At 33.9% G+C, this 21217-nt stretch overlaps 1 protein-coding gene across 4 annotated transcripts in view; it reads right to left on the minus strand.

Annotated features, from left to right (window-relative positions):
• Positions 1–21217, minus strand: part of LOC125658015 (polyamine-transporting ATPase 13A3-like) — a 49160-nt gene that overhangs the window by 23586 nt on the left and 4357 nt on the right. For 2 of the 4 annotated variants that reach the window (XM_056147268.1, XM_056147265.1), the window contains exons 2-12: positions 20366–20454; positions 17809–17976; positions 17168–17235; positions 15825–15909; positions 10768–10824; positions 3201–3286; positions 2769–2843; positions 2614–2683; positions 2339–2473; positions 271–334; positions 4–135 (exon numbers count right to left, since the gene is read on the minus strand). In XM_056147268.1, coding sequence (XP_056003243.1) covers positions 4–135; positions 271–334; positions 2339–2473; positions 2614–2683; positions 2769–2843; positions 3201–3286; positions 10768–10824; positions 15825–15909; positions 17168–17235; positions 17809–17976; positions 20366–20454 — 1029 coding nt within the window. Of the gene's footprint in view, positions 1–3; positions 136–270; positions 335–2338; positions 2474–2613; positions 2684–2768; positions 2844–3200; positions 3287–5044; positions 5486–10767; positions 10825–15824; positions 15910–17167; positions 17236–17808; positions 17977–20365; positions 20455–21217 lie in introns of those variants that run through there. The other 2 variants (XM_056147270.1, XM_056147272.1) reach the window with 2 other exon arrangements.

Below are 21217 nucleotides of genomic sequence, written 5' to 3' on the forward strand. Positions count from 1 at the left end.
CACCTGTGAGCATACTCTCATTAATGATACAGTTTCCTGTCAGAAGCACGGCGTCACACTGCATGAAACAGCCATTCCGTGGGATAGAAATAATGTCGCCAGGCACCAGATCATCCGAATTCACGTCTACATAAGCTGAAAACAGCATCAATTTTTCTAATGAGCTGTACTCTTTAATTACCTTATACATTTAGGTATCTAATAGATTCAATATCAGAAAGTTCTCTTGGGGAGAAGAAAATTCTATGATTTAAATAAAAATAATCTTACTATCTCCACTTAGTCTGGACACGATTGTCGATGATTCTATGGTGTCTCTTAATGCTCTTTGCATCTACAACAAAGCAGATTTTAACAGTTTGTCCAAATGAACAGTCATGTTTTGACACAAATTTTCAACAAGTGCCTGCAAACAAAACCCAGCCATTTAGCTGTTGTGTCTAAAGTTGTTTGATCTAGTATACAGAAGTGACTAGAACTTTTTCTTTTGCTTTTATCTATTCTTAATATTCTCAAGTCAAAAATAAATTTCCATTTCACTCTGAAGTCAATGTTGACAGATCTATAAGATAATTGTTTGAGAATTTTAAGTTTTAACTCAGGTAAACTTTTACCATACTCAAACTCAAACTTTTTTGTTTTGAGTACAACTCAGGTGAAATAGTTAATACCAGGCATGGAGGTTATAAAACTTTGTAGTCAAACTCTAACATGTTTGTTTTGAGTACAACTCTGAGCAAGCTCCAAAGCATACTCAAAAAATCTTGAGAATGTACTCAATTTGAGAATGAGAATGATTTTATAAAAGTTTTATAACCCTGACTTTTGAATATGAGTAAAAAAAATTCCCTCTTTATAAGCTGTCTAAATTGGAATAAACTTATCTTATCTTCTCTAAATGATATAGAACACAGAGTTTGAGTTTGAGTATGAAGATGTGCTCAAAAAAGTTTTATAACCTCCAGGACAGGTGTTATTCTATTGCACTTATTTATTCAGTCATTAATTCAATAATCACAAATCACAAATAAATAAATGTGAAATCATTAACATTTAGGGGTTGGGTTGGATTTGTGAATTGCCAAGTGTTTACACTGTTGGGAGAATGTGATTGTGTGGATTTGGTTTACACTGTTGGGAGAATGTGATTGTGTGGATATGGTTTACATTGTTGAGGGAATGTAATTGTGTGGATACGGTTTATACTGTTGGGAGAATGTGATTGTGTGGATATGGTTTACACTGTTGGGAGAATGTAATTGTGTGGATATGGTTTACACTGTTGGGAGAATGTGATTGTGTGGATATGGTTTACACTTTTGGGAAAATGTGATTGTGTGGATATGGTTTACACTGTTGGGAGAATGTGATTGTGTGGATACGGTTTACACTGTTGGGAGAATGTAATTGTGTGGATATGGTTTACACTGTTGGGAGAATGTGATTGTGTGGATATGGTTTACACTGTTGGGGGACTTTGATTGTGTGGATATGGTTTACACTGTTGGGAGAATGTGATTGTGTGGATACGGTTTACACTGTTGGGGAAATTTGATTGTGTGGATATGGTTTACACTGTTGGGAGAATGTGATTGTGTGGATACGGTTTACACTGTTGGGGGAATTTGATTGTGTGGGTATGGTTTACACTGTTTGGAAAATGTAATTGTGTGGATATGGTTTACACTGTTGGGAGAATGTAATTGTGTGGATATGGTTTACACTGTTGGGAGAATGTGATTGTGTGGATATGGTTTATACTGTTGGGAGAATGTGATTGTGTGGATATGGTTTACACTGTTGGGAGAATGTAATTGTGTGGATATGGTTTACACTGTTGGGGGAATGTGATTGTGTGGATATGGTTTACACTGTTGGGAGAATGTGATTGTGTGGATACGGTTTACACTGTTGGGAGAATGTAATTGTGTGGATATGGTTTACACTGTTGGGGGAATGTGATTGTGTGGATATGGTTTACACTGTTGGGAGAATGTAATTGTGTGGATATGGTTTAAACTGTTGGGAGAATGTAATTGTGTGGATATGGTTTACACTGTTGGGAGAATGTGATTGTGTAGATATGGTTTACACTGTTGGGAGAATGTAATTGTGTGGATATGGTTTACACTGTTGGGAGAATGTGATTGTGTGGATATGGTTTACACTGTTGGGAGAATGTGATTGTGTGGATATGGTTTTAGTATAGTGAAACATTATATAACCTGTATATTTTTACAAGGCCTTGAAATCCATTGGGATATGAGTGTCCTCAAAATCAGAGAACCCCCCCCCCCCCCATATACAATGATGCCACAGAAAACAAACATAGGATTACCTTTCTGGTTTGGTATATAGTGGCTGTTATGGAGACCACTGAGATGACAACGATACAGCTGGCATAGTAGTAATACTCATCTGCAAACCAGATGCCACAACTGAACAACTGGAAGATGTAGAAAGGTGACAACACCTACAAGACAATACTATAAGCATGTAGCCTGGGGACTCCTCAAGAACATATTTCAAATCTCAAACTTTAAAAATATGTAGCAAACAGAAGAAAAGATTGCATTGAATAAATTGTTCCTGTTTCTTTGCCCATCTACAAACCTCTTTAAAAAGGAGTTTTATGATTGGTGTAACATGAATCTGAATGGAGTTAGTACCAAACATGGCCATTCTACAAGAAGAAAAAAAAGCAATGTCCCAAAAGTGAAAACGTTTCTGTGATAGACAGAATGTTGACAACACTACTTGTAGCTCACCGTTCCTGCTGCTGTTGATAGGTCAGTCCCTTGCATGCATGAAAATAGGAACATTTTGTTTGTTTTTCTAAACCTCTGTAAAGGGATCAAAGAGATATTAAAAGTGAGAGTGGTCAGAGCACAGTCATAATTAAGCATTGGCAACTAATTATGGTACATAGATTTCAGTTCAACATGTATACTCTTTCAAAAAATGTTTTTACCAAAAAATTGTGTGGAGAATATCTATGAGAACCCCTTTCCATTGAATACTAACATCTATCACAAAGCAAACCATCCACGTAGTTTATGTGCAAGATAACTCCATGTGATCACAAAAGTATAGTCAAGAATGAGAATTTTTTTTCAATACATGTACAGTGAATTAATGAAATATACAATTTGTTTCAATCTTAGACTAGAACTTGTTTAAACTGGTTTTGAAATACTTACTCTAATTTTTTAAATGTTTGAGAATCAGGATCCCAGATATATTTTACTCTTTTAGTGATGAAGTAGCGGACGAGATTCCGAGTCAGCTAAAAATGAATTGCAATTCTGTTTAGCGTTACATTGTTATCTGCATGGAAACCTACAATTATGTATAAAAAAATGAAACTGTTCAAGAATTGTCACATAAGTTAAACAAAGACCCAAGTGAGATAACTTAATAAAAATATATGGAGCAGCGTGCAATTACGGTAAAAATGAGAAGAAAAAATGACACATTGTAAATTTTAGTACCTTAGTGTGACAACATATTTTGTACCATTTAAAAAGAATAGAATGCACAAGAGTTGTCAGAAGACAACATAGCTCGCAGGGAAGCATGACTCTACTTGACCTATCTTCCTTGGTTCAAAAGATATTGCTAAAATTAACATTTTTGAAAAGTAGGTCAAAGACCAAGGTGAAGTTTACTAGGTCAAAAGTTGGTATCAAATGAAAGGCCTGTTCATGATGAATATTAATGTGAAATATCAACTCGATCATCTGCCCCACTGGATTCGATTGTAATAGCTAGGATATTGCCAAGGTTAATGTTTTTGAAAAGAAAGTCCAAGGACACTATGTCAAAAGTCTTCATACCAAATGAAAGGCCTCGTCATAAGGAATCTATATGTGAAATATCCAACCCCATCCCCCTTTGATTCAAAAGATATAGCCAAGGTTGAAGTTTTACCCTTAAATTGTAAACTGCATATAAAAGTTTATATACAAACAACAATGCAGTGCATGAATATATGGTACATATTAAATGTTATTATGAAGCTTAAGTCTTCTTATTTTCGAATTCTTCTTTTACAGTTACTCTCCTTGACAAGCACAATGTTTTGGCCTTAGCTTGCACTAACATGTATGCCCAACAATTTCTCACTTTACAATAATCTGATCACTTTTACTGCATTTACTAGACAACTGCACCATAGTCAAGGCCCTTTATTACCAAGTTTTTCAGTTTTGTAGGAGTGCTTAAGGCTATTCAGTCAGATCAAGGTTCAAATTTTATGTCAGGGTTGTTTCAACAGGTCATGCATGAGTTAGGTGTTAGACAATATAAGTCTACTGCTTATCATCCCGAGTCTCAGGGAGCACTTGAACACTTCCATCAAACCCCTAAAACTATGATGAAAACATTATTGTTATCAGTATGATAAAGACGGGGATGAAGGCGTTCACCTTGTTTTATTTGCTGCAAGAGAAGCAGTTCAGGATTCAGTCCCTCTGAATTAGTGTTTGGCCATACAGTTATAGAGGTCCTTTGAAATTGCTGAGGGGAAAATGGCTAACTGAAACTTAAGTGCTCTTAATCAAATTTCAAAAAGAAACTTCATAATGCTTGACATAAATTAGCACAAGAAAATCTCAAGAGTTCTCAAGCAAAAATGAAAGTTTGGTATGACAAAGATGCCAGGAAGAGAGTTTTCAAACCAGGTGATAAGGTTCTTGTACTTTTGCCTGTTTCTGGCATGATCATTTGCAGGCCAGGCAGTATGGTCCTTATGAAATTGAAAGCAAGTTTAGTGATGTGAACTATGTAGTTAAGACACCTGGCCGGCGTAAAGAAAAACAAGTTTGTCACATTAACATATTAAAAGTATTTTGATAGATGTGACCGAAATTCTGTAAAATCAGTTTCCACTTTAGCCAATGTTCAGACATTACAAAATTGTACTGAGAATGAAATTAGTGTAGAAACTTGTGAAAAAGACTTCAATCAGAATATCTGTTTTAAGAACTCCAAAATTCTTGCCAATTTGGATACCAAACTTGGACATTTAAATATATATATTCACCAGAGAGAACAATTATAAGTTCAACGTTTCATGGTTAACTTAATCCTTCAATCTTCTCGGATGTTCTACAAAAGACCAATGCCGCTTGTCATGATGTTATAGTTAATGATGCTTTGCCCATCAAGCAGCATCCCTATCGTTTAAATCCATTAAAAGTCCAGTACAATGAGTACATGTTGAACAACGACATTATTGAACCAAGTAAAAGTGACTGTAGCTCACCTTGCATTCTTGTATTGAAACCTGATGGTACCTACTGATTATGTACTGAATTCTGTCACGAAAACAGATCAACTCTTATCAGATTCCTAGAATTGATGACTGCATGTATTGACAAAATTGGAAATGCCAAATTTGTCAGTAAATTTGACCTGTTGAAGGGTTACTGGCAAGTGCCATTGACTGAAAGAGCCAAAGAAATCTCTGCAATGGTGACTCCCGATGGCCTCTTTTAATACAAAGTGATGCCGTTTGGTATGAAAAATGCTCCAGCGACCTTTCAGTGGATAATTCATTCCGTTCTACATGATCTTCAAGCATGTGAAGCCTACATTGATGATGGTATCATCTACAGTGACACATGGGAGGAACATCTCCGAATCATGCGTGCATTCTTCAACATTCTGGTAAGAGCAAATTTAACAGTGAACCTTGCAAAGAGTGACTTTTGTCACCCTACTGTAGAGTAATTAGGTCATAAATGTCAACAAAATTATCCAACCATTGAAAAAAAGTGTCTAATTGCTTTGTCGTTAGCTTTACAACATTTTGATGTTTATTTGAATGTTACTGTACCTCAAGGTTATGGGGACAAACAGTTTGGTAGTGATGGGACAATGATCGATTATCATCGAAAATTGATTGGTTTACCTATTCCAATCATTATCAATTATAAATTTTATAATCGAAAGTCGCTGTCAAAACCGGAAATAAAAAGGACCGAGCTGGTTTCATATTTTAATTCATTTCAAAATGGCGAACATTCCAGATAGTGCCAGTTTCGCTGTTAAATAAAACAAAGCATGTATCTTCTTTTTGTTCAGCACAGTTTTACATGTGCTGTTTATTTTTTTTAAATATATCTGTTCTAGTCCAAAGGTTAGTGCCAGTTTTACTGTAGTTTCTGTTTATAATTAAATAAAAAATAATGTATGAATGATTGAGTTTGTTCATTTCTGCAGTATTCATATAGAGAAAGTAACATACATGGTGGTGTAGAAGGTTTTAACAAATAATATTGAATGAAAAATATAGTTTTTAGATATCATAGAAAACGATTATTAATCGAAAATCGATCAGTTTTCTACTCCCGATTACAAAACGATTATGATTTTAAACCGATTGCCCATCACTACAGTTTAGTACTTAATGAAAAGTCTTGTCAAAAGGAATACACATGTGAAATATGAAAGTCAGCTACCACCAACCATTTAAAAGTTATGGGCACTGTTCAAAAGTAGGTTAAATCCATAGGTAAAAAGTGTTGGTATGAAAAGAAAGGTGTCAAAAGGAATACGCATGTGAAATATAAAAGCTCTATCATCATCCATTCAAAACTCATGGTCATGGTTAAAGTTTTTGAAGACTGACAGACAACAGGGGCCAATGGGCCACATCACTCACCTGAGTCACCTTGGCCCTGCAATTGTTAAATTGTTGTGATTTTTAAAAGATCTTTGTTATCAATCTTTATTCTCATGAAAAATTTTGACCCCATACTGTGGCCCCAACCTAGCCCCAAAGGATCACAACATCACTGAAAATGAATTCACATAATACAGAGATGCCTCAACACCAATATGGCTAACATGATCTTGCTGTTCTGGATAAGACCATTGAAGTCACAAGGTCATTGATAAGACCTTGCCATAAGAAATCTACATACAGAATATGAAAGCTCTATCTTAAATAGTTTAAGATGTATTAAATAGGTAATATTTTTATTAAAAGTAGGTCAAATTTCAGGTCAAGGTCATATGGTCAAGCTTCACAATAAAAAAGGGTCTTGTCATAATTAGCCTATATACAAAATATGAAAGCCCTACCCTATATAGTTCAGGAGATATTGAATAGGTCAGGTATTGTTTTAAACAGATTTATGCACATCAAGGTCTTGTTATAAAGAATCTGTATACAAAATATGAAAGCACCACCTAAATTAGTTCTGAATATATTTGATAGGTTATGTTTTTTAAGGTAGGTCAAACTCTAAGTTCAAGGTTACAGGGTCAAAGATCATGATATGAAATGAAAGGTCTTGTCATAAGAAATATATATATACAAGATATGAAAGATCTACCTTGAATACATCTTCACAAGTCAAGGGTTATTGATTCGTTACCTCACACTAACCCTTGACATCAGTCGCTATATAAAAGTTGGGCTCATTAGACCATTACGCAATCCACTATAAATAAAACATCCAATGAAATCAGTCTGCATCTTGTTATAGTGTACATGGTTACAAATGATGCGATCTCATACTGCTGTATTGATAAACAAGCGCAATTGTAATATTTACACCACTAATTACGTTTATTGATAGTAGATCAAGTTTGGAAACCTTTTTGTTTAAGATAATATTGCTCAAACGATTGAAATAGCCATAACTGTAGCTATCAATACACATGTTTTTATTTGAATCTCTCGCTTCGCTTTGTTAGAAATAGAACCGCATTCTCATTGGTTCCCACTCTTTTGTGGGAACCAATCAGAATGAGCCCAACTTTTTGATAGTCACTGATGTCAAGGGTTAGTGTGAGGTATTACAAATCAATAAACTTGATTTGTGAAGATGCCTTGAATAGTTCAGGAGATATTAAATAGGTAAGATTGTTATCAAAAGTAGGTCATACTTCCAGGTCAAGGTCACAAAATAATATCAAGTTCTAATTGCCATAAAAAACCTATATACGAAGCATGAAGGCTCTACCTTCAGGAGATATTGAATACGTTAGGAATTTTTTTTAAAAAGTAGGTCAAATTCCAAGGTCAAAAGATCAAACAAACACTATTGTGTGCAAGGTCTTACCATAAAGAATCTATATACAACATACAATTAAATCCTCACCTAAAATAGTTAAAAAAATATTCAATAGGTTATGTTCTTTTAAAAATAGGTCAAACTCTGAGTTCAAAGTCACAGGGTCAAAGATTATGATATGAAATGAAAGATCTTGCCAAAGAAGTATATATATATATATATATATATATATATATATATATATATATATTTAAATCCATCTTGATATATTTTTTTTTATATATAAAAGCACGAAAACCCAACAACACCCTACTTTCTTAAAGTGTCGGATCTAAGAAGATACAAGGCCAGTAAAGAAATTCATAAAAGCACTGAAAAGGCCACGACACTGTTGGTTATTTAAAACTGAAATTTTCGATGCAACCCACGTCTTTATCAAGAGACATATATTACATAAACAAATAACACACACCACGAAAAAACGACAAGTATCAATAATCTACATTGGTAACAAGAATGATACACGGAAAATTATGCATGCTTGCATTCACGATGTAAAAACATGCACATAGTTTATAAGTATGAAGCTTTGAATGGCCATAATAGGTATTTAGTGTGATAATGACCTTGACCTTTGGATTTCAAAAGCAACATGAATCTTGAATGTCATCAGGATTTGAAGTCTGATAAACATACACCAGCAATTACATGTATAAAAGTTAGAGGCAAGCTCAAATCTACAGTATATGGTGAAAAAGAGACCTTGACCTTTTGACCTCAAAATAAATAGGTCCCTTCCTCTTTTGGATATGATCATGTTATGTAAGTTTCACAAAGATGCCCCTAGTAGTATGAAAGTTAGAGACAGACAAGCTCAAATCTATGGCATTTAGTGACAAAGTGACCTTGACCTTTGGACCTCAAAATAAATAGGAACTTAGATACATGTGCAAAATTAAAGAGGAATAACACATCATCATAATGGCTGACCTTCTTTCCATTCACAACAGTTTTCTCTATTGTGACATACATCCTTAATTATAAAATTTATCAATTTGTCTGTCTGTCTGTCTGCAGTCATCAACTGTATTTTAAAACGATTCTTTTAAAAGACAAAAACTTTAGTATTCATTTGTAAGATATTTTTTACAATGACATATTTATATAGTTATATGTTACTTTATATAAATCATGTCCTTCATCAACTACTGTAGAAGGATTTAATTTTGCTTAATTTCAGAAGAAGCATCACTCGCAAAATAAAAATACTTGCTTTTATTTTAATATTGCTGATATACATGTAAACACTCTTATCAGGAGACCACTCACGAATTCATGTTCTTTCAATTTGACGTCTACGAGTCATTTCGCGATTATTATATATCTAGTACTCACCTAAAATATGGAATCTACAGTATGTAAAACAGTGAACTGTAACAATTTGTCCAATGCATACAATGTTACAGTTACACATGTACAGTAAGTCATACTTACCAATATATGCCTTCTGAATTACATGTACTTTATTACTCAAATAAAATGATTAGGAAAGTATTACCTACTTCCACCAAACCATGCAAGTCTGTTGTTTGTATGCAAACAGTTACATAATTCTGTTTGTACATGTATCTGAAAAGCTGCAATTACGTTAAACATAACTGATACTCAAATGAAGATTTTTTTGGGAGAGTTGAGACTGCAGAATAAACCTTTAGATGGTGGATGATGCTAATTTCACACACACATATTTGTGGTGGATGATACTAATTTCACACACACATATTTGTGTGGATGATGCTAATTTCACACACACAGATTTGTGGTGGATGATGCTAATTTCACACACACAGATTTGTGGTGGATGATGCTAATTTCACACATTCAGATTTATGGTGGATGATGCTAATTTTACACACATAGATTTGAGGTGGATGATGCTAATTTAATTCACACACACAAATTTATGGTGAATGATGCTAATTTCACACACACATAGATTTGTGGTGGATGATGCTAATTTCACACAATAGATTTGTGGTGGATGATGCTAATTTCACACACACATATTTGTGGTGGATGATGCTAATTTTACACACACAGATTTGTGGTGGATGATGCTAATTTTACACACACAGATTTATGGTGTATGATGCTAATTTTACACACACAGATTTATGGTGGATGATGCTAATTTTACACACACAGATTTGTGGTGGAATGTGCTGATTTTGCACCAATTAGCAGTCTCCAGATGCTTGTTTTTCAGGGTTTTTTTTTTAAGAGGAAATTTTGGTGGTGATTTGCTGAACATCAGATAACACTATAGAAGTTGTTGTAATGTTTAGTAAACATTCATTCATATTTCCTAAATGCATTAACTAGCACATGCACACCTACTGCATACTGGAAAATTTTCACCCTAATGCATCGGAAAACAATATATTTTGACCCATTTCAGATTAATTAGGGGATTATTTTTCCTACTTTTAGAGTGAGTTATACAATCTTGTTTTATTAGCCCAGTTTTGAATTCGCCCACAAAAAAGTGGGCTAAAAATAACACAAGGGTGAAAATTTTACAGTACAAAGTACATATGTATTACATTTTTTTCTGGTTAATATTCAACCACAGTATAGCTAGGTATATTCAGACACCATGCTGAGCATTGAAAAATCTAACAAAGCTAAAGGCTGCAAGCAGTGAAAGCTAATCAGACAATAATTTAAAAGTGTTTATTACTTCTAAAACTCGATCAACCTCCGACACGCGTCCTTCTGATTCACAGGCTGTAGATGTCTAAGAAATAAGGAAAAGAATCTCACATCACACACAAACCAAGAGGGTAATTTGATTTTTAAAAGGAAATGGCCGGGCTAATTTCTGAAATGATGTGCACTGGTATCCTCATCATGTGTTGAAATACCAACATCCATTGCTTATGTGGATGAACAAAACCACAAAATCAACAAGAGTTGTCAGAGGACAACATAGTTCACAGGGAAGAATGACTCTGCTTACCTATCATTCAAAAGGTTAAGAGTTTTTGAAAAATAGGTCAAAGTCCATTTTTAGATTACTAGGTCAAAAGTTTTGATACCATATATCAAAGGCCTGTTCATTAAGCATCTAAATATTAAACATCAAATCCCTATCATCTTGGTTCAAAAGATATAGCCAAGGTTAAAGTTTTTTCCTTAAGAGTGTGATGCCAATGCTGACACTAGCTATAGGGTCATGACAATAGCTCTCCAGTCCGAGCGAGTTAGAAATGATGTTTGGGATGTTTCTGTTTTTAAATGAGAACAAAATTTAGCCTTCCATGAATTTACATACCAACAAAATTTTTGATTCTAGGCAAACCACAAGATTTGATGCTCACATTAAAAATTAACAAAATTACCATATTCATTCTAGGATATGTTCATGATTCGATAAAGGTTTAACTAGATCTGTAAGTCAGATCAAATATATGTGAGAATGTCATAGTTGGATGCAAAATGAGGGAGGCATAATTAGTAGTATGAAAAAAGCAATTTAATATTAAGAGGAAATGGCCCCATATCGGAAATAATATATGTACTGCATGGTTTCCTCATCATGCACTGAAATACCAATGTCCATTGTTTATGTGGTACGTTGACTATAAGAAATCATGAAATTAACCACGAAGTACAGGATTCTTTTTTCATAAGAGAAAAACAACAAAATTTATAGCTGTCCTGATTTTAAGTAAATCATAAAATTTGATACCTGTGAAAAATTCATGAAATCACAGTACATATAATTATTATCAAATTCATTTTAGGATATCATGATTTGAAAAAGGTCGATCTATTAAGTGTAACCCCTAGCTATCCTACTTCTTTTCAATTTTCTTATTCTAATTTTCGAAGTGCCAGCTGGACGATTATTGGTATAGTGTAGGTTATAGTGAAATGTATTTATGTACATGTATGTACTCATGTAAATGACCCTTGAACCTGGTCTGTCCTATACCTGACCCTTGACCTGGAACTCCAGTTCACTTATCCTTGTCCACCTATCTGTCAGCAGTCGGCCTCATACCCTAAACCAGTGAAGATGTTTCCTGTCCTTTATGATGTTGTATATGTCCTTTGTTGAAGCCTTGCCACGTGTAAGGTAGGGCATTATTTCTAATTGCCTCATGTTTACAATTATATCATGTAATACCTCGGTTACATAATAGTAGGAATTACAGTGTAGATACTTTGCATAATTGTCAGTATCTATATATAACTAAGATTCTCAATTCAATTGACCGGCATGTATAGATACGAACTTTATACAATATATGATCTTCTTGTATCACGTATTTTTTAATGAAAGTAAATAATGGTTACAATCTTGATAAGTAACATTAAAAAGGAAGTGATGACAAGATGATGCTGTTCTGATAGAGTACCTGTGATTCCGGTAAGACAACAGAGTAAATTAGGGGTCATCCATAATTGTCAACCATTTTCCAAAGTGTGCAAAAAGCACACTTTTTGAAACCCCCCACCCCCCTCAAAAAGTGTACATCAACCATTTTCAAATTCCCAACAAGAAGATCGACAATCAAGTTTATGAGCAATTTAGTTCAAACAATGAGTTCTTTAATATTGGTACCCCTATTTCTTGTTATATATGAATGATATAATGTTTATAAATGTGCAAATTTTGTGTACAATAAGATTTTTGTTTTTATAGAGAAAAATAAATATGTCTCTGTCTTATATCTTGTGGTTTTTTTTTGGTTTTTTTATACAGGCATTACACTTTTGTAACATGACCAATACTTTTATGTTTTTATAGCCAATAGGTCTATATACGATAAAATAAAACCGAACTCTGCGGATACAAAATAAATCCGAAAGAGAAAAAAAGAGTGTACGGTAAAATTGTCGATTTTTTATCCCCTCCCCCTGAGCGTGCTTTTGCACACTTTGGAAAATGGTTGACAATTATGGATGACCCCTTACATAATTTTATTCAATTTGATTTCACTATATATTTACTTATACCGTATAAATGGAATTTTTAGCGAGACAAAAATTTAGCGATTTTCCCATAAAAATGGGAATATATATTTAGCTAGTCTTTGAGCTAATCTTAGCAACTTTATGATTCCAAGAAAGATAACTATTACTTTTGATACGGAATAAATTGTTAGCACTTTATATAATTTTTTAGCAATCTCAACACCCTTGCTAATAATGCCAAAATAAAATTCCCACTAAAGATTCTGCTTAAACGATAACTTACAGAAAACCTTTCCTCATCCAGTACTACTGGTGTTTGTTACATTAGAACTGACATTTACCAACGTTTTGTCTGTAAAAAGAGCTTCATTCTCATTATGTACTGTGATATGTATCAGTGACCATTAGTTACTTTAAATGGAACAGCCAATGCATCCTATGACCTTGACGATGCTAATGACTATATGCGGATAGGTGGTCCTAAAAAACCAGATTGAACTAGTTTGCAACAAACATGTATTCATTGTCTATGATGAAAGCAACATCCATTTCAAACGACATACAAGAGAAAAGATACAGTGAATGTAAATATTATGGTTTTGAGCGAATAAAACGAATGAACAGACAGTTAGATAGGATGCAGACAAACTTTGAAACGAACTGCTTCATTAAGTCTTCAGCTCAGGTGAGCCCAAACACATCAAACGCAGAAAGTGACTATTGCAATTAGATATAGAAGGTTTGGGGTACATAAACCCAGAGGCATGACATTTAATGGTAATCTCAGTGAGATTTAATCATGAGTTACATGTACTTTAATTCATTATCATAAAATTGTTCACCTAGTCGTGGGAAAAAATACAGAATAGTAATTTCTCAATAGTGAGGGCAGAAGTCAGGTAATTGCATGCCTTTTTCCTCTGACCTGTAGATTCAGGCAGTGATAGTTTAACTGTTTTGATTTTCTCTGTGATGTAGAAATCAAATTGCAAGTCTGATACAAGAAATAGCTTATTAAATGCAAGGCCACCTTGAATAAATCATACATTTAATATCAATTGCGCACATAGGTTTTGGTGAATTCAACATTTGTAATCCAAACAAGAGGCCCATGGGCCACATCGCTCACCTTGGCTCATATTTAAAGATTTTTCCTAGTATATATTCGCATGTAAAACTTTGATCCCTATTGTGGCCCCAACCTACTCCCTGGGGCCATGATTTTTACAAAATTGAATCTGCACTATGTCAGGAAGCCTTCATGTAAATGTAAAATTTTCTGGCCCAGTGATTTTTCAGAGGAAGATTTTTAATGATTTTCCCCAATATACTTGTATGTAAAATTTTGATCCCCTACTGTGGCCCCATCTTACCCCCGGGGACCATGATTTTTACAAATGTGAATCAGCACTAAGTCAGGAAGCTTTTGTGCAAATGTAAACTTCTTTGGCCCAATGGTTCTTAAGGAGAACATTTTTAAAGATTTTTTTTCTATTTATTAGTTATGTAAAACTTTGATCCCCTATTGTGGCCCCATCCAACACCCAGGGGCAATGATTTTAACAAACTTGAATCTGCACTATGTCAGGAAGCTTGTATGTAAATCTCAGCTTTTCTGGCTCAGTGGTTCTTGAGAAGAAGATTTTTCCTATATGTAAAACTTTGATCCCCTATTGTTGCCTCATCTTACCCCCCCCCCCTTGGGGGAGGGCATGATTTTAACAAACATGAATCTCTACTATGTCAGGAAGCTTTCATGTAAATTTCCATTTTCCTGGCCCAGTAGTTTTTGAGAAGATTTTTAAAGATTTTCCCTATATATTTGTATGTAAAACTTTGATCCCCTATTGTGCCCCCATCCTAGTGCTATGGGGCCATGATATTAAAAAACTTGAATCTGTACTATGTCAGGAAGCTTTCATGTAAATCTCAGCTTTTCTGGCTAAGTGGTTCTTGAGAAGAAGATTTTTAAAGATTTTCCCTATATATTTATATGTAAAACTTTGATCCCCTATTGTGGCCCCATCCTACCCCCGAGGGCCATGATTTTTACTAACTTGAATCTGCATTATGTAAGGAAGCTGTCATGTAAATTTCAGCTCTTCTGGTGGAGTGGTTCTTGAGAAGAAGATTTTTAAATGACCTCACCCTATTTTTGCATTTTTTGTGATTATCTTCCCCTTTGAAAGGGGCATGGCCCTTTATTTGAAAAAAAACTTGAAAGCCCTTCATCCAAGAATGCTTTTGGCCAAGTTTGGTTATAATTGGCCCAGTGGTTCTGGAGAAGAAGTCAAAAATGTAAAAAGTTTACAGACAGACGATGGGCAACAGGCGATCAGAAAAACTCACTTGAGCTTTCAGCTCAGGTGAGCTAAAAAGTGTTACATAAGTGAATAATCTACTCCCTAAAAAACATATTGATTAGCAAACCAAAAACAACAAACAATAATTTTTCACTGCAATGTAAATATGTATATAGATTTAGCACTAGACTTTTCATACATCTTTACTATCATTAGCCTACTTATGTAAATCTGGTTTGGTTGTGTTGAGGAAGGGACAAATCTACTTGTTTGTGTTGTTGGTCATTCTAGGCTTTATTATATATAAAATCCAGAGAGAGACAGAGAAAGAGGGAGAGATGTACATGTATATACATTTATAATGGTTATTATTACAGCATAGCAATAAATTTATTGGGTTTTTGCATGAGGGTTTTCAGAGTGAAAATTAAAAATGTCAGTCTGGGTGGGGTTAAGGAAAATAACTCCTGATAAAATTTTATTTTCTTGGTCTCCAAGTGACCTACACTACCTTAGAGTCGGCCATTTTTAGTGGTGTGTTGCTACTGTAGGCACTCTTACTGAAGGCGATCCCAGCCACGCCATCCTTCATAGCGCTACAATGGAAGGTCAAGGTTAAATGTCAAGGTTAAATATCAAAGTCAAATGTAACAAACAGGTAGCTCCTATCCGTCAAACAAATAATAAACCATTAAAGCACTTCAGCCTTCAAGATATGTATCGGACCAGGGCTGTTTTCTGTATAGCTAGGTTTATGACTTAATTGCTATATATATATATATATTTAACTTGATGTGTCAATATGATACGAATGTCTCCAATGACCTACAAGTTTTGAAATATTTGAAAGTCCAGGGATGTAAAAATAACACTAGGTGCGGATAAAACAGACTGAAATAGAATATAATGTATCACATATCCTGCTTATGTATTCTTGAATAAGTTCTGAAGAGACCATGGGCTAGCTAGGTAGACTGTAAAGTACAAAGACAAACTCTGGATGCAGAAAGGAATTCAATCACTGAGTTATTTTATTAATTGAGATTTTATATAGAATATTGCATTTATTCAAGGTACAAAAACCTTGAGTTGACAATATAATGTCATTTTGTATGAATTAGATTAAAAAATGACAATATTTGCAAACTGTTCATTTGACACATTTTGTAACAATTTAAAATAAAAATCCATTTGTTCATTTTGTCAATGTCATTTGTTCATTTTATTTAAGTATACATATAAATTCCAATGATTTTTTTAACACGACTTTGATATCTTTTAAGTCTAAGGGCAATGACCCTACCAGGTAAAAGGAGGTCAGTAAACAGGCAAGAGGGTGAAACTTAATCTGGGATTTAATGTAATAAAACTACAAGTACATGTACACACTGTCATGTTCAGTTCATTATCGTAACAAGCACAATTTAATACATAAAAGTCTGGAAATAATATAATTTTTTCAAGGCAATAATTTAAAAAAAAAAAAATGTGTTGATCAACATGAAACTCGAACTTTGTGTCATTGATATATTGAGATAACGCTGTCTACAAACACCCCCCCCCCCCCCAAAGTCCAGAAAACTGTAAATTAGAAGTATTCAAAGTTTAAGTGCAGTTATCAGTAACTTCATTAAAAAAAATAGTCAATTGACATGAAACTTGAATTTGATCTTTTAAGTCATCAATATAGAGACATACTGAAAATTAGGTCATTACCCACCAGCACAGCAAACAGAGTCTGGAAAAATTACCAAGAGGAATGACAGAAATATGGACAGAAAAAGTAACACTTTCTGCCCCGAGCTGTTTCATAGCAGGAGGCATAAATATATCTGGAATCTTCCTTTAGTGTACCTTGTTGTTGGTTGTCCATTTTTACTGGAAATTTGAACTGTGGACACAAACCATTGGAGGTACTGATCCTGTGAAAATTAAAACTTGAGTAGTCAATTCTGGCAGCTTAAAATCGAGCAGCGCAGTTCCAGCAGTATATAGGTCTAATTAAAAACAGAGTCATTATTCTACTCCTCTAGGTGAGAAGTTATAATTATCAATCTTAACTGTAGTATATTACATATGTGACAGGTAGGGAGAAAATGTAATAGACCAGACTATAAGATTCGAACAGAGACCCCCTAAATTTCTAGCAACTAAGATATCTGGACATCGGTGCTCGAACTTGTCTGACCACCACACATAAAACTTATCTGGACACCGGTGCTCGAACTCGTCTGGCCATCACACATAAAACTTATAGTCAAAATTGCATCATTAAATTCTCTGTAGTTAGAACTGGTTTGAATTCGATTTTTATAAATTTCTTTGCAAAATTTAAGAAGGTACACACTATATTATGCAGTTTTTTCATGTACTACACTGCTAAAGCAATAAATGTATATTTATTACACAACATATATTTTTATAATTATCCTTACCATATACACCTAACAATTGTACATTTTATAATCATAGACCGACGGAAACACACTACTTACCCTAAGTATGACGATTTTGGCTTCTGGAAGTGAACATTTGGAGTGAGTACATTTAATGAAGATGTGTGGCAGCCAGTAGAATACAAGACGAAGAAGGCCAGCGGTGATGATGATGAAAAACCAAACAATGACTTTTCTGACCAGACTCGGTCGATAACCACTGATTTCCTGTTAGTGTGAATCAATGAAAAAATATCTGTACCACTCAGAATCTACAGAAAACAACACAGTATTAAAAACACATGCAGTTACAGCGAACATTCTTATAATGAATTCACATTTACAGTAAAACACAGTTACAGCGAACATGCTTATAATGAATTCACACTTACAGTAAAACACGGTTACAGCGAACACGCTTATAATGAATTCACATTTACAGTAAAACACAGTTACAGCGAACACACTTATAATGAATTCACATTTACAATAAAACATGGTTACAGCAAACACTCTTATAATGAATTCACACTAACAACGAACTGATTTTTATTCTCTTTAGATATGTAAACAAATTGTAAACTTATTGGATAAATGAATTACACGTATGTTTACAACATATTAAATTTTTTGTTCCCAGTAATGTGCTATAAAGGTGTTTTACTGTATAAAGATTTTAAAATGATGCTCTTTCTTTTCAAGATGTATATGCTAAAACGATTTAAAACACTTAAAAAAATAATTCAACTTATAAACAATTATTCAACAAAGATCATCTCAATAACATCTGTGTCAAGCTGTTGAAATTATCGACTCTGAATCACTGCAACATTAACCTAGCTGCACAAAGGGTCATAATTTGAGAGAGAAACTTCAACTAAAATGCATATCAAACTAGGAAGAACTGTTTTAGCACACTAAAACTGATGTCTCCCCTTCCATTTTTTATAGGTTTTTAAAAACATATTTAGGGATCATCTTTAAAGTGGAAAATTAAGACTTACGGTACATAACATTTGCCTATATACATATGAGCTTCAAACAAGGAACAGTGTTGTGAACATATGATAGTGAATTAATCTTGCCAACATACCAAATATCAAAGGCCTATATCAAAACACAAACAAAAGTTATGATCCGGACCAAAAAATTGGTCCAAAAATTCTATTATTTGACCTTTACATAAAAGGTCAAGGTCAAAGGTCATCAAAAATGGTATGCGACACACTGTCTTAATATCATGGTATACCCACAAACCAAATATCAAAGGCCTATGTGAAAAGACAAAAAAGTTATGGCCCGGACAAACTTAATTTGTATGTTGATCGAAGAACAAGAAGAAACAATATGTCCCCGTTCTGGGAAGGGAGACATAATTACCAATCTACATGCATAATTAGAGTCAATTATACTAAATTTACATAGCTTTCATCAAGACCCTCCCAATCCCCTTAAAACTAAATATGATATGATAATGTTGATACAAATTGATTAGTTCAGACTTAACAGTTCAGGTATTAATAACAATTTAGATACCTTTTCTAATGTTTATTCAGAAATGAAAGTGTACATGTAATATTTAAAGGTAACTATGAATGTATCATTAAAAGACTTAATCTGTGTTCCAAGCAAATTGTATAATCAAAACTTACAGATTTTGATCCCTCCTTGAATTTAGATTTTTAGATCTTCTGTTTGTTTTATACAGTCATGTGTCTTATAGTTATAGTTACATGTATGTAATACTAATAATTTATGTTGGCCAAAAGCTCTGCAGTCTGCTATGTTTTCCCATGTTGTGCAACATTCACCAACTAAAAATAAAGTTTTATCTTATCTTTCTCGTTTAAAAGGCTAGACTAAGATTTTTATTACACTCTACTTATGTATACTATTCCATTCCATCATTGTTTCTATAAACTTGACCCACTGCGACAAAGACTGAGTGAAGACAGTAGGTCAATGCTTGATCGGCAATGCTTAAAGTCTTAATTAACACATTATGGCCTTGTTGTTCTTGAGAAGAATTTTCATTAACATTTTTATAAAAAAATTCTGTATTGTGATTCCACCTTGCTAAAGATCTGCATGCAATTAATTAGGTCCATGTCCTTTTTTTTTTTTTTTTTTTTTATATATCTTCATTTTATATCAGTGACCTTGATCATATGATCTTCAGTGATTATCACATGACCTTGTGTGATGCTCACATGACCTTGGGTGATGATCATGCAACCTTTGTGTCAATCATGTGCATCTCTATATAATTCCTCTCAAAATTCTGCCCCAAACACGCAAGAATATCATGGTTACACAGACAGAAAGACAGGGTGATTCTTATAATCCCAAACTTTCCTTGCTATTGTTATTTAATTTTATAAAGGGCAGAGAGTATATGATCCTCTTGTTGAGTATATTCAAGGTATTGGTCATAATGATCGAATTTGGTGTAAATTTGGTCCAATAGTTCCATTGATAAGACCAAAAAATGTGAAAACTTACAGACAAGTTGAGATGGCCCACAACGAACATCACTTCCTCCTGATGTGACCTAGTTTAGTACCACATCAACTATACAAAATCTTTTTCTCAGAGTATATGAGTTCCAAACTCTTACCATTTGATCCTCCTGTCCTGGGTTGACATACTGGAAGCCCGCCTTCATAGGAGGAGGGCCCGAGAGCCCCACCTTCACCTTCACCTCCTCTGTAAAATACAAATTCCTTAATCAATCATTAGCTTTATATACTTCAATCTTTACAATACATTGTACTTTGGTTTCACCATTTTTTGTGGGTATTTGAATTTCTTAAGATTTGTCAAAAAGTAAAATTGATGAAACTAAGATATGCCTAATTTCATATATGTACATGTATTGTAGTTTGAATTCTTGCTGTATAAAACTATTGACCTCCAACTACATGTATGAGATCTGAGTTTGACTAGTTAAGACTAGTAATTTGATGGTCATGCATATCATCTATGAGATTATGAACTACAATCCCTCACACCAGCATACTTCATGAAGGACATTAATTAGAAAAGTATGTGTCAGTGTGAGGCATTGCATTTCATACCCTTTAGGTATATTTCAAAAATTACCTGGGTAGATTCATATTTTTTATATTTAATAAATATAGTTATGTCCCAGCAGTTAATTTAGAATATATCAGGCATATACTATATCAATAAAATTCATACACAGGTACAATGCTCAAAGCTGCACAGCATATTCATGAGGAAACAGCTATCATGACAGTTTGTAAAGATGTCAAAGGTATTTGCTGTTTTGACTCAATATGTTCTCTACTGGGTGTAATATGATGGGTTAAAAATCAGGACAAAATCTTAAAATTTCATTCAGGTTATTTAAAGTCTGGTTCCTGACCATGATCTATACAAAATTTAAACAGGTAAGCAGCAGCTAGTTGTCGTGTATACCTATAAACTAACACAGTACATCAGGTGT

The sequence above is a fragment of the Ostrea edulis genome, chromosome 1 (genome assembly GCF_947568905.1).
Source record: "Ostrea edulis chromosome 1, xbOstEdul1.1, whole genome shotgun sequence".
Lineage (NCBI taxonomy): Eukaryota > Metazoa > Mollusca > Bivalvia > Ostreida > Ostreidae > Ostrea > Ostrea edulis.